The sequence below is a fragment of the Eublepharis macularius genome, chromosome 10 (genome assembly GCF_028583425.1).
Source record: "Eublepharis macularius isolate TG4126 chromosome 10, MPM_Emac_v1.0, whole genome shotgun sequence".
Classification (NCBI taxonomy): domain Eukaryota; kingdom Metazoa; phylum Chordata; class Lepidosauria; order Squamata; family Eublepharidae; genus Eublepharis; species Eublepharis macularius.
The window spans coordinates 88,851,307-88,866,450 of record NC_072799.1 but is presented as its reverse complement, the minus strand read 5'-3'; the positions used below and the strand labels follow the sequence as shown (position 1 = coordinate 88,866,450).

At 43.5% G+C, this 15,144-nt stretch overlaps 1 protein-coding gene across 1 annotated transcript in view; it reads right to left on the bottom strand.

Moving 5' to 3' along the window:
- SCFD2 (sec1 family domain containing 2) overlaps window positions 1–15,144 on the bottom strand; it is a 282,293-nt gene that overhangs the window by 213,003 nt on the left and 54,146 nt on the right. The window contains exon 4 of the mRNA XM_054990692.1: window positions 11,379–11,554. Within this exon, the coding sequence (XP_054846667.1) occupies window positions 11,379–11,554 (176 nt within the window). The remainder of the gene's footprint in view (window positions 1–11,378; window positions 11,555–15,144) is intronic.

Below are 15,144 nucleotides of genomic sequence, written 5' to 3'. Positions count from 1 at the left end.
GAGTCCACCCTCCAAAACAGGCATTTTCTCCAGGGCAACTGACCTCTCTGGCCTGGAGATCAAATGAAATTCTGTGAGACTGCTAGCCATCACCTGGAGGTTGGCAAGTCTAGATCTCTTCCCTGTAGAAAAGAGCGAGAGTCCAGTAGCACCTATAAGACTAACGGGCATGAGCTTTCATGAGTCACAGCTCACTTCTTCAGAAACAGTATGTGGAAGTGAGGCACTAAAAAGACAGTGGATAACCTTTTTGGTCAGAGTGTTAAGAGCTGAAACATCTACCCGGGAAGAAGGTGGTGTTCTGGCAAGCCAAAGAGGAGAGGAGAGCCGGTACACCGGGAGCATGCTGAACCCCAGCAGCCCTGCTAGCATCACAGCCTTCGTCTCTCAGGAAGAAAATTGGCCCTGCATGCCAAGCTAAACAGATTGGTGCACCAATGTTCGGTGCCCAGACCTGGGTAGCCCAGGTGAGACTGCTCTTGTCAGATCTCAGAAGCTAAGCAGGGTCAGTCTTGGTTGGTAGTTGGATGTGAGACCTCCAACGGAGACCAGCAGAGGCGGGCAATGGCAAACCACCTCTGTTCATCTCTTGCCATGAAAACCCTACCAAGAGGCGCCATAAGTCAGCTATTACTTGATGGCGCTCTCCACTACCAATGTTCAGTACGTATGCCAAGGGTTGCCTTCCCCTGGTCTAGTAAGTTCTGTTCTGATATTTTCAGCTTTAGAAGAACAAAAGCAACATGTTGTTACATAATTAAATAAGGAACATTTATTTTACAAACGATGTGGTGTGTGTGTGTGGGTGACCGTACGCATGCGCAAAATTTCTCCCAAACATGTTCTATATCTTGAGATTTACAACAAAGCTCCAGTGACTGGATCTGTTACATACTTTTTACATGGTTCTTTTACCATCTCCCTTCATTTCCTGAAAGCTGAACTACAAGTTAGATCACTGAGCACAAATCTTTCAAAGATGATGCCTGGAGGCTAACTCATTAACAGTAGCGGAAATACAAGTGGCAGTGATAGAACATACTATGGGAAGGGACCATTGTTCAACATCTATACTGATTAGGTCTTTCAGGTTTCCCGTTTCTTCCTGCACGTAAGGCTGGGTTTCCCCTCAAGTCCAAAACCCACAACTAGGCATAGAGTTCTTCACGTCCTGGCTATAACATTTACAAGTTTGAGATGAAAATACCTGCACTTATGTAATCAGTTGCTAACAATGGGCACAAAGACTGTTCGTATCAACAGAATGGGTCAACAGGTGTGTATCACCACAAATAATAATACTCTATACCAGGGCTTTTTTTCAGCAGGAACGCGGAGAAACGGAGTTCCAGAACTTCTTGAAAATGGTCACATGGCTGGTGGCCCCGCCCCCTGATCTCCAGACAGAGGGGAGTTGAGATTGCCCTCCGCACCGCTGTAGTGGCGTGGAGGGCAATCTCAACTCCCCTCTGTCTGGAGATCAGGGGGCGGGGCCACCAGCCATGTGACCATTTTCTCCGAGGGCAACCCACTGAGTTCCACCACCTCTTTCCCCAGAAAAAAAAGCCCTGCTCTGTACTCTTAGTAAACATCACTTTGCAATATTAATGGATCAGAATTAGGAGAGGAGTTTAATTGGCTAGGAGGCACTTCCTGCAACAAAAATGCCAACAATTAAAACAGATTAATTACTGCCTCAAGGGGTCCATTTATTGTTATATTCAACATTTCTTCTATCTGGCACTTCTATCAGCTGGCATGAGATAATTTTTCAAAAAGACACAAAGAATAGAAAGATACCCCCCCATTGGTTCACATCTTGTATTGCTGCACCAGTCTATGCAGACATACACAACAGGATAAAATGACAGCTGGAAGAAGGTGTGGTTGAGCTGAAGTTTTTGGAATATGTGCTTTAGAACATGTCAAAATTCCAAACACGAGTTAACCAAGATGAAGCTCTGTGCATGAACTTTTCAACCTGAAAGTTTTACCAGAAAAAGCTCCTTTGCAAGGGCTAATTAAAGGCACATTTCTGTCAAGACCTTCACTCCACTCTGGTTTTCATTTCAGACTTCTTGCTGTGTCAAAAGTCATGCTGCAAAAGGGAACTGATGTTTATTATTCAATTAAGTGCATTTTCCCCATATTTCTTCACATCAACTCCAAACTAAGACACTTCAAGTATGGACTTAGCATTCTGCATGTCCAACTAAGGATGAATGTCCAACACCAGAGGATAAAATGTAAACAGATACCAGCTAGAGATGGGCATGAACAGCAATACGAACAAAAAAATGCCATGAACAGCCCAATCTGTTCGTGAACAAGTTGTTCGTGAGGCCCCATTCTAAACGAACAGGTGGTCATTGCAAGCCTCGTTCGTTGCTGTTGGTCTTGCTGTTCATCAAGCCAGACAGTCCGGCACCTGCAATCAATTCCCTTGGCAATGTAGGCAGGGATTGTCTGAACTCCGTCTGAACTCCTGCTGTTGCCCTGGAAACCCCAATCTAAGCCCAATTTAGCTTGATAGGCAGGTCTTCCTTTCAAGTGTGGAGCTCCAAATTTGTTACAAGGGAGCAAAGACCAAGGGGGAGGGGAGCTCCCAGCTCTGACTTTGCAGACAGTGGAGAGGGAGAGACAGTAGCTGTTGGCATTTTGATAGAGAGAGTGCACTGGACCTTGAATTTTCTTTGTGTGTGGTGAGATAGGGATCTACCTCTTCAAGTTCCAGGGCTGCTGCCAGGCTCTGGAGCCAAGTTATTATTTATTATTGGTATCTTTCCTGGGGCCTGCTCAGGTCAGGTTTCTGAGAGCCGTGCAGTAGGGATCTTGACTTGGATGATGGCTGGAGGAGAGCCTGCTGGCCCCCACAAACAGCCAACCACGAACATGTTCATGAACAGGGCCGTGTTCGTGGTTGTTCGTGAGTTCCTGTTCATGGATGGCAACGAACAACGAACATCATGTTCTTTTTTTCTGATCGTGCCCTTCTCTAATACCAGCAGCAGAATTTCACTTTGCGCTACATAATAAGTGAATGAGGGGGAAAAAAAAGTACCGCATACTCAATTTTGCTATCATTCCTACAGCGGTCACCTGGATAAGTGTAGCCTATCAGGAATCACTCTAACACTCCAAACACTTTCAGAGTTCTTTTGCAGTGATCACCAAAAGGGGTCCTCATTTGACATGGATGAAGACATCTTATGAACAAACCCCCTTGCTCTCGGGCTCAATCCTACTCAAAACAGACGGCATCTGCATGTGATGCACTGTATATCTGTTCAAAGTTTAATCTAAATAGAAAGACCTCAAGCTAAGAGTGAAAAAAGACCTAGTTTATGAGGGAAATACAGAGTTCCCAACACCGTATTGCATTGTCAGCTTGAGGAGAGAGGGCTAGGACGGAGGAAAACGACACAGAGACAGTGTTGGAGATAAAAAGGCCACAACTTTATTGCTTACAGCTTATCAGAACCTTGGCGCTGTATGGGTCACAGATCCCTAATTGGCTGACCCGCCTGTCAGCCAATAATCTGCTTACCCCCTCAGACTGCCACCTGAGGGGGGGAGAGTAGGATGGCAATAAGCGGGAATGGACCTGGGCATATGCCTCTGTGTGGTTCCCCGGTCACCTGGGAGCAAACATGCCCAGACAGTCCCCAAGCTGGGCTTGCATTGCTCTGCACAACTCCCAAGATCCCATAAGGGAATTCCCTGCTATGGGGAAATAGAGCACACAGGCCGTGTTAACCCTAAACAGATCTGTGCCCAATGCCAAACCACCCCCATAAGTTGTGATGATTGTTGTCAGACAAGACATAAGACAAAAACGCCAGATAAAGCTGCACAGTGACATAGAAAAACTCCAACACAAGAGAAGTGAGGGAGGGCCAGGTAGGATCGCTGGCATTAAGGACCCAGGGAGCTGTGCATTGTGCACGCAGCGCACGCTCCCTTTGCACAGAACGCTGGAGCTGCTGCTAGAGGGTGAGCGGCCTCTTTCAGACCCTTGCGGCCAATGTGCCCCCTGACAGCCTTACTCACTGCCTGGGAGGCGGCCTCAATAGGCCCAGGAGCAGCAGCCTCAGCCGCTGCCCCAAGCCCAGAGGCGTCCAGCTGCTCCACGCTTTCAGAAAGTAGCTTGATGGCCTTCAACAAACCTTGCAAGGAAGGTGTCGCCTCCTTTCTGTTCTGCATGCGACCCCCCCCTCCACAGGCTTGGCAGGCTCCTATCGCGCCCTGTGCCTGCTGCTGTGGACTTGTGGGCTGGCCTTGCTGGTCTGCCCCCACCCCCTTGAAAGAGGGCTGCTGCCACTGGAGATGGCTTGCCCTGCCCTCTAGCTCTGCACCGAAAGCCAACTCCAGCTGTCCTCATGGGCGCCATGGCCAACCCTGCACAACTGAAAGGATGAGGAACCCAAGCAAAAACTGTGCACTTGTGCTGCGCCGCTCCCCCCTGCTTGGTGTGCTGCCGCTCGCTGCCTTCAACAACTGCTCACACACACCGCTGGCACAACCTCTGCAGGCACCACCATGCCACAATAGTAGCCGCTGCAGTCACTGCCATGCTGCCACCGGGCTGCCACAGCTGTTACAGCTGCCACCAAGCTGCTAAAAAACCACCAAAGTCACAGCTGGAAATTGCCGAAGGACCACATGACATAAGCCCCACCCACTCACTCCCCCACTGGGAGGCAGATTTTCCCTACAAAATGGTCAAAGTTGCTTGCTGTGGCTGGGCAGCCTCTGGTAGCGTGCCTCTGAGTATAACTTAAAGTTCCTTTTGTCCCACACTTGAAAACATTTTGGCTGGGATATAAGCAATGTTGACCATTTTGGAGGGAAGATCTGTTTTAAAAATACTTCTAAAAAGTTGTCTTCCATCCCCTCTGAAACTGTAGAAAGGATGCGGATTAAATCCTCTCCCAGCTATTTTTGAATTCCAAAATTGAACATAAGGCTAGGTTTTAATTTTTTAAAATAACATCCAGCCTGATGAAGGGTTTTAGTAAACTCAAAAGCTTGCACATTGTTATGTGTCCCTTGGTAGATCCTAATAAAAAGCATGATCAAGATTGTGTTCTGATTTTTGGGTTTTACTTTGGGGGGAAAATGGCCTTACGAGCATTTGCAAGGAGTAATCAGCAAACACCCTGACTTGTACGGCTTATGTTGTGAGATCTCAGAAACTAAGCTGGGTTGGCTCTGGTTAGTATTTGGGTGGGAGACCACCATGGAAGTCCAGTGTTGCTACACAGAGGCAGGCAATGGCAAACCAATTCTATTTGTCACTTGCTTTGAAAACCTTATTGGGGGGGGGGGGGGTCACCATAAGCTAACTATGACTTGACTGCACTTTATACACATACATACACAATCAGCAAATGTGGGAAGAGTTCGGCACCTTTTCCTTCCACCTGCAGTTCTCCCCTGCACATGGCCCCCACACTCGTGTTCATGTTATCTGGCAAATATGGCTTTAGATAGCAGTTTCTGAAGTAATGCATTGTTCTGGCCTAAAGACGCAAAAGACGCCAGTTCTGCATTTTCAACACAAACTGCAACCATGCACGTAGCAGACTGAAGTCACGCGCATCTCTAGATTAGCGAACAGAGTTTCTCATCTTTATGTTAAAAAAAGAAGAATCTGAAATCAAGTCCCAGTAAGCTTAACGAACCTCTATATTTTCCTTTTGCATTTTTTTAAAAAAAACCAATCAGCATCTTTATGTATGCTCACAGAATAACAAGAAAAATCTTGTATCTAGATACTGGCATTTCATTTTACATGTTCCTATATGAACCCCCCCCCCCCCCATTTTACAGCTGCCAGGCCACAGCAGTCCTCTCACTTCTGTATGCCATGCAATACACTGAATCTGAAACTGGGACTTGAAGAAATCAGTTTGCAAGAAAAGAACAACACCATCTGTTGAAAGAAGAGAGGCTATAATTCCACCGCGTAGTCTCAGGCCCTCAGGTGTATCCTGTGGTAGCACTTGGGTTGAAAGACAATACATTTTGGACTGGAGCATTGATTTAAAAGATTCTCATCTGTTAGAAGGGAGAACATCTGAAAGTGCTTTGCAAACATAAGAACAACAATCAAAATCCATTGTCCTAGGCAACAAAGTCAAAAAACGTTGCAGTTGAAAACAACGCAAGGGGATCCATTGCAAAGCCATCGCTCCCAATTATGTCCCTATTACGTTTTGCAAATTCAAAATTGCAGAGTGTTCTCTGCAGGATAAACTGATTCAAGAGCATTGATACAGACTTCCAAGCGCAAAAATGTAACATTCTTTTCAGAAAGTCTCTAGATGTTCTCCAGATGTGACTCACGTGTCCCTTGCTCATGAGAGGATGATGCGCCTATAAAGCTGACTATAATAAAATCAATGTGACAGTAATCATTCAAAAATGACTTCAATAAAACCAATTATGCAAGAGTTTCTCTCTCTTCAGGTCATGCTAAAAGTGCCTACTCTGTCAGAACACCTCCTCTATAATATATATATATATATATATATATATATATATTAGGATTTGACAGTGCAATCCTAAACAGAGTTAGGAGTGAAATCAATGGGCCTAGACTGAAGTAACTCTGCTTAGGATTGCACTGTAAATCCCTTCAATATATGCAGAAATCTAGCATTCATTATTCACGTTGTGAAGATGGGAGTACATTCCACCCAGTCATAAATAAATACATAAATAACAGTTTTACTACTCAGAAAAGCAAACTGAAAAGTTTGCAGGAAAATTCAAGTTATTTGACAAACAGAATACATGCGGTGTGGGAAACTGCCATAAATCCAGGGCTTTTTTCTGGGAAAAGAGGTGGTGGAACTCTGCAGGTTGCCCTTGGAGAAAATGGTCACATGGCTGGTGGCCCCGCCCCCTGATCTCCAGACAGAGGGGAGTTTAGATTGCCCTCTGCACCTCTCAGTGGTGTGGAGGGCAATCTAAACTCCCCTCTGTCTGGAGATCAAGGGGCGGGGCCACCAGCCATGTGACCATTTTCAAGAGGTTCCGGAACTCCGTTCCAGCGTGTTGCTGCTGAAAAAAAGCCCTGCATAAATCTAACTTCTATCTTTTTAAAATTGATGAGCCTGAGTTGTGGCTTAGAAGTACAAAAGTCATTGGATCTCTGCAATACAAAGATGTAAATGTATTTATAGAAACCACTCTCCAAAAGGATAGCCTGGGCATGCCGCTGCTTCAAAACAATGACTTTTTAATAATGCTTCAGTCTCCATTCAATGGGTCTAACAAATACAGCCGAAGCATATATAAAGAGAAGAACACATGATTAACTAAAGGCTCTTGAACTTCTTCTGTATCATTGTAAGTACTCATGTAACCATTATCTCAAATGTGCAGGTATGGGTAGAGAGCATAAGTGTGCTGTTTTTGCATCATATCAAGATGGCAATATTTCACTGGGGAGGGAGATGATGGGTTTGGTCCCTCCCTCTGTTGCTTTTTTCCTAAGGCAACAGTAAGAGAAGCAGTATGGGGATGGAGAAACAAGAGCCGTGACACAAGAGAAGACTCTCTGAATAGAGATGAGGTTTGCATATTACCAACATGAGGCAGACTAGTTCATATTCGTTTCGTGGACAAAGGTGTACCAAGCCGCAACAGCACCACTGATCACAGCCATGCTTCCCGAGTATCAAAAGGGAACTATGAGATTTGACTTGCCAGGTTCGGCAGTCCTCTGTCAAGACCTTTCCCCTCTCCACGCTCAAAATAGTGTTTTGTGTCCTACTCGGGAATTGCAATCATGTAATCCCAAGTAATTGTCATCTGACTGCAGAAAATGAGTACATACATAGGAAGCAATTATAATGCAGAAGAAAAAAGCTTGCTTTGGCTCCATTTCTTGGCCTGTTATCATGGTTGAAAAGCAATGGGTATAAATCCATAGAGGGCTATGATTAGGAGTGCGCTTGGTAACAACTGACAATCAGAATGCATATTTAAAACATTTTTGCTTGCCTCCTGCCCTTTCCCTACTTTTGTATTTTTCTTCGTTTGGGATTTAGGACAACAGAGTGCTTTTCTGTTGTCAACAGACCTTTTACTGTGCTGAATCAGTATTTGTATTTTAGGTCAAAAGAAACTGGTTATTTAGTCCAAAATGAATTTTACACGCATGCACTACGGGCGCAATCTAGCCCAAACCAGGTACTTATAATAGGACAAGCCAATGCACCACCTTTTGGGGACCATAGACCAATTTTTCAGGGTGGATTCCTCTTCACTGCATCTGAAGAAATAGACTGTTGACCAGCTTCAGCTAGAAGAAATACATTCATTTAGTTTTACTTCAACTATCTAACACGGCCACTCGGGCTCCCAAGCACTCGCCAATGGTAGGCAAATTCCCGGGGATTTGTCCCTTTGTCTGCCGCCCCACCAGGGATCAGTGGGAAGTGGTAATCCCCAGATGTTGCCTGCCACTGGCAGAGACCCCAGGAACATCCGTGGCACGCACGCTTCCAGGGGGCATGGCGATGTCACTCCCGGAAGTGAGGTCATCACGCCAGCCACAGGAACACTCCCCCGCTTCGTTTAGGGCCAATTTTGGCCCCCAATGGGCTGAATCGGCCCCACACAGAGTGTGGGAGCACTCTCGTGGCCAGCACGACGGCATCACTTCCAGAAGTGATGTCATTGCACAGGCGCCAGAGTAAGCACATGAAGAGAGACCACACCACTGGCACAACATAAGTGTCAGGTCCCCCCACCTCTTGCCAGGAGAGTATAGGCAACCCTAATCGCCACCCTTCTTTAATTGGTGCCCTTCTTGAAAGCCTTACTAAGACATATGCCACATTGTGTTCAAATGCATTTATTCTCAAGAAAATAGCTATAGGACAGTATGTCTCACTGATCTCATGGGAGAGACTTAAATACAGGCTTGTCTCTCCCAAGTAAATTCAGTATCAAAATGGATTCTAGATTTAGTTCTCTCCCAAATATTTCCTGCTACCCCTTTTTTCTCTACCTGCTTCCATTCACAGTATATTATGGATTAAAGTTTTAGAAAGCCTGAAGATGCTTTAAAAAATTATAAAAGCCTGAAGCTGCTTACAATAAATATAAAAAGTAAGCTGTTACGTGGGTTTGAAGGAGAGAAAGATATAGGGAAAGGTGAAGTTGTGAAGAGGAGGGAAAGGGGAAACAGTGTGGGGAAGGGGATACAGGGAAAATTGAAGTACACCCCAGAACTCCGTGCAGGTTCCTTACCATGCAACTGAGCCATATGGGAAAAATTGCAGGGTGGGGGGGAGAGGTGAATACAGGGCATACAAAGGTGGGTGCGAAGGAGAGAAAGAAGAGAAGGAGGTCAGAAGAGGGAGGAGAGGTGTGGGGGACAGGGAAGGGAAGGAATATATGGTGTGGGAGGAGAAATGAGATGCCTCCCCAGTAAGTCCTTGTGGGTCCCCAACTTGTTACATTATATTTGTAAAATCCAAAGAATCATTCTACAAAGTAATATTTTACAAAGGTTTGGAGTAATAGGTTATAGAATAAACTACTAAATCTGCCAATTATACAGCAGCAGGAGGAGGAGGAGGAGGAGGAGGAGGAGAAGATTGGGCAACATAAGTTGGTACGAACTGGAAACTGGGTCGATTAGATATTAGGGAATTTGGATCTCAGATGACCCAGAAGCCATCGTTAAATTCAATCACCCCCGCCCCAAAGGGAAAAAATTCTCATTGATGAGGTAAATGAAGACATACCAAAATGGCAATTATTACCTACGGAAAAGCAGTCACATTTAAAATGAATATTTTATGTAGGATTCTTCTATTCATGAACATTGCTCTGATAGTCAACACTGATATGATAAATAATTGGCAAAGGTTGACATTTGTTTGGTTTAATCCAAGGCAGAGAAAGGAGGTTCAGACTATAGAGGACTATTGTCAAGCAACATGCTTAAGCAGCCAAGAAAAGACTTAGAAACATTAGCAAGTTGGGCAAACTGACACCAAAACATCTTATGTGGTGTCATTCTGTGAACTAGAATCATGATATCTGGACCATTACAGTAGATTTTAAACTAAAGTATATATGGAAAACTCTGTTTTCTATAACAATCAAGTTGCAGATTCATCTTTTTAACTTAACATTAATGCTGAGAAACGGATAGATTAGATACAATAGACTGTTTTTGAAAACAATGTTGTATGAGGAAGTGATTTTTGTTGTATGAGGAAGTGATTCTACAAATGTAGGCTTACAAACTCCCATTTCTTTCAATATGTACAATTTAAGGCTTATTATTTTAAAATTGCTTGTAATATAAAACAACTGTAGAGAGAGATCTGGATTTGTAGAATTCTGTACAGTTCAAAACAAAGACATTGCAACCAAGATAAATTCATTTTTGTTAGGTCAAGAATGGACTTATTTCAGGTATCTAAATAGCTGGGATAGATCCCTGGGTAGGGTAATACCTAGAGAAGATTGGTAACTGATTTCAGAGGGCATCCCATTATTTCAGCAACATTACCCCATAAAGATTCTTTAAGATTGTTATAACAAAATAAAGGATCAGTGGTCAGTATGACAAGTGTTGGAGACACGGTAATTCCCAGACTAATTTAGGGCATACATTTGAAACTGTACATATGTTCAGCCATGTCAGTTATCATTAGATCAAATCATTTTTACTTGGTTATTTTAACTATAATTTTTAAAAATTATAGTGAATCATGTAGATTTGTAATTGATAATCTTTCTACTACAGCAAGAATGTTTATTTCTACTAATAGGAATCAAAAAGACTTGCAGACTGATTCATTAGAGTATGTAACGTAGCTTATCTGAGTTGACATTTTATTATACAGAAAGGAAAAATCTTGAGAAATATTTCCATTTGTTATACTGGAATGATAAATTCAGAGGAAAATTACCCATTTTTCAAAAAACGGTAATTTTTTTTTTAATCTGACTTTGGCTAGATTCTCATGGTTTTTCATCCTAGTAAAGATGTGACAGAAGTCACAATGGGACAGGGACAGTAAACTGCCACTGTGAGTTGGATCCAGTGGAAATTTTGGGGTAACAGAAGGGAACAGGTGATCTTCCTGATTTCCAATTCTCCCTGTTCCCCAGAAGCAGCACTTGGGGGGTATTTTTGGCTGTAGCGGGAAGGGAGAGACCAGAAAATCCTGCATTGCTGATAGAAACCCCTTTAATCAGGGGAGAGTTTCCACAGGCTATGTATTTCATTCTAAGTTTCTTGAAGGGGGACAGGAGATGCAATAGTACAAATAAGTTGACAAAACAGAAATTCTCAAATATTTGCTACCTCTCCAAAGAAAGTAATAGAGACCTTAATGTACCTGCATAAGTAGCCTTTCAAAGGCTAAGAAGTTGTCCCATTTAGCATTTTGGGGGTGCTTTAGTGTCTGCACTGTAGCTTGTGCAATCTGCAAAAGTCCAGAATGGTTTTCCACAGCTTCAGATTTCGATTTGAACAGCTGGATGAATGAGGCGAGCTGTTCAGGAGTGACTCTTCCTGGGAAAGAAAGAAAATTATACATTAGAGACATTTATGAATAGTATATGAAACAAGGATTTTAGTCAACAATACTAATACAAGATATCCCATCTAGACAAGAAGATATCCTGAATATTTAATTGAATTTCAATATATTTAATTCCAAACATGGCCACAGATTATGTGATTGATAGATCCACAGAATGGAGTGATGGATAATAACATTTGATTTATATACTGCCCTTCAGGACAACTTAACATCCACCCAGAACAGTTTAAGACATGTGTTATATTATCCTCACAATAATCACCCTGTGAGGTGGGTGGGGCTGAGAGAGCTCTGAAAGAGCTGTGACTGACCCAAGGTCACCCAGCTGGCTTCAAGTGGAGGAATGGGGAATCAAACCGGTTGTCATGTTTGACTGTACCCACTCATCCATGCCAATGTTAAGTTTATGGTCCTGAGTTACCTCAGTATTGTAACTGATCTCATGTTGTAACTGATGAGTACATCCCTTAGCTTTTGAAAACCACTTTCGTTTTCTCCTTTCACAGCATAGCCCGGCAGCTGGCAAAGCTGCGGACAATCTCTCCCGTTGATATTTTTTAGACTGACCTTGGGTGTCTAAAATGTTGCATTGCTCAGTATCTTGTCTTCCTAGTGTGTGAACTCCGAAAATGTTTCCAAGACTGCCTCTGAACTTGTGGTTTAGGAGGGAGGGGGTTGTTTGGGTATATTGCCTTGTAACTGCCTTAAACCTTATCCCTTTCAAAGAGAAGTTGCCATGCTCATATGCATTCTACTTCATGTAGTCCTATGGACCTGTGTATATGGAAAAAGACTGATTTCCTGAATAAAAGTCATTTAACCAAGGACCTGTGTCTTGCTGAAATGATCCAGGGATCTACCTGCCATATCCTGTCATCCATAGTCTGACACCGGCTCTCCAGATGAGAGTCCTGCCACTCTTAACCACTATACCAAACTGGCTCTTAACCACAACACCAAACTGGATAAATGTTTGGGGCGGGGAAGATTCTCTATAGGAATCTAAAGGAAGACCTGGGTTTGCAGAAAAATCTGAAATCTTAAAAAGAAAGAAAGAAAAAATGGAAGGAATAAAACTGTCCAAAAGAATTAAAATAATGCCTGTAGCTTTAAGAAAACAACACCCAGTGAGCATTCAGTGGCCATTTTGGAGGTTTCTAGGAAACAACAACAATATTGCTGTGCCTTTAATTTCTGTAAAGCAAAATGTATGTGTATACATGGAAGTCAAAACAACACAGCGCTGCTGCAATCTAAACTCCCCTCAGTCTGGAGATCAGGGGGTGGGGGCACCAGCCATGTGACCATTTTCACTGAGGGTGATTTAAATTTTTAAAAACTCCCCCCTTGTTCCAGCTGACCCAAAGTGACGTCATTGTGCGGTCCTGAGCTCCACCACCTCTTTTCCCAGAAAAAAGCCCTGCTTGGATGTTTTGAAGGCTGTGCTTGAAAATACTTGCATTCTTGGACTTGGACCCTACAGCTTACTCCTTGTGAGTTTCTCTGCAGAGGCCATCCTCTGCTGCAGAGCTTTCTTCCTCTGGCATCAGGCACCTTGGGGCTCACTGAAAAGCCCTGGAAGGGAGCCAATGGGAAGTCCTTAGTATAAGAGGAAGAAGTTCTGCAGCAGAAGATTGCCTCCAGGGCAGCCAGAGAGAAGCACACTTTGGGGCAAAGGTTTAGGATCCAAGCCTTTCCCTGCAGACACAACATACGTGCATTTTGTACTTGGGTATCTGTGACAGAGCACCAAACTTCTAATGAGAAACAGCCTTGACTAGGCTCCAGGCTTCATGGTGCCCTCACTTCCCTGTAGAACAAGCGTAAGTACAAGAAAATGTTATGTTCCAAGATTGATGGATTAATGCTGAAAGTGTCGTGTTCCTAAAATTCTGTATCCAAAAGGACAACACGGTTCTTTCCTCTAGACTTTATGTATGAATTAGGTGTCAAAAGGGAAAGTTCAGCAACAGTAGAAGTAGTAGAATAGGTGCAAACTTTTTTGGATTCGATACCTAGCTAATTATTTCCTGGGAGACCAATTAATACGGGAGTAAACTTTGTGCAACTGACTGTGGCCTTTTTCCTGAGGATACAAGTCCTGCCAATTATTTACATTGATAAAGTCCAGTCTTTTCTGGTGCTCAGAAACAGAGGCCCAACTCCAGCTGACAGAATCAACCGTAAGAGGTTCCTTATGGTCCTTTCAGACCATAACAGTAACAGTGTGGAAAGAAGAACAGGACTGTGAAATGCCACAGTAAATGTTTCTGGGACAGCCCAACTTATCACTGGCAATAACCAGTTAAGTGAATTATCCTTAAGACACATACATCTGGTGCATAGTCATGCACAGGGCTTTTTTTCTGGGGAAAGAGGTGGTGGAACTCAGTGGGTTGCCCTCGGAGAAAATGGTCACATGGGCTGGTGGCCCTGCTTCCTGATCTCCAGACAGAGGGGAGTTTAGATTGCCCTCCATGCATGGCGCGGAGGGCAATCTAAACTCCCCTCTGCCTGGAGGTCAGGGGGCGGGGTCACCAGCCCATGTGACCATTTTCAAGAGGTTCCGGAACTCCATTCCACCGCGTTCCAGCTGAAAAAAAGCCCTGGTCATGCAGAAGAAGGGTTGTTCTGCTACACGAGGAATTAATCTATGTCTGGACATACATGTCTTGTTTTGTTCTCCTATTCTATCAAATGAATGTTTATTTACTTTTTAAAAGATAAACTGCTTTGCTGCTTGTCAATGAACCCTGTACTTCAAAGAAATTCTAGTGACAGCTGTATCATAAATATTGACTTAGAAGCTTAATTATCTACATAATCTGTACAGGTATGCTAAGTGTATATAGGCAGCATACAGCTATAAATAATTTTCCAAGAAGAGGAACTGTAAGTCTGGTTTTCTGAATCTTCCCCAAAGAATCATTTATTTTTTAATAAAATAATTCAGAGCCTTGAAATTCTACTTTTTTTGTCTTCTCAAGATGAGAGCTGATTTTGTATTATCAGTAATAAAGTCACATGCTGAGCTGTATTAAAATATTGCTTGGATAATCTAATGGATTGTCTTCTTTGGCAGGTGTCATTGGTCTTTGGGAATGAGAGCCAGCCAAGGCAATGTGCCTTCCCACTAATATACTTGGAAAGTTCTTGTAGCTTGACAGCTACCAATACCAAGAAGAATACACTTTCCTACCACTCATGTCCATTATCCCTTTGTTCTTGTAATGTAGTATATTCCTTTGCATGCCTTGCATCGCATCAACCATGTGAATGAACTGAAAAGAACAGCCTTCCTTGATGAATATTGTATAGTTTTTCAGTGGTTTGAACCAATGCAGACCCCGAAGTCAGTTTCAGCCACAGTTCTGTTGCAACATCTGAGAATCTCTCATAATAGACCATTGACTGTGTATGCAACACAGGAGTTGAAGCAGATAGGGGGTGCTATTCCCTCAGTCCTCTCCATGTCACCACCAGACACCCTCCCAACAGGTGCTTAGTGTCTCGTTGATATTCACCCAGAGGTGCTTCTAAAGAAGCAGGGAGCTGTCTA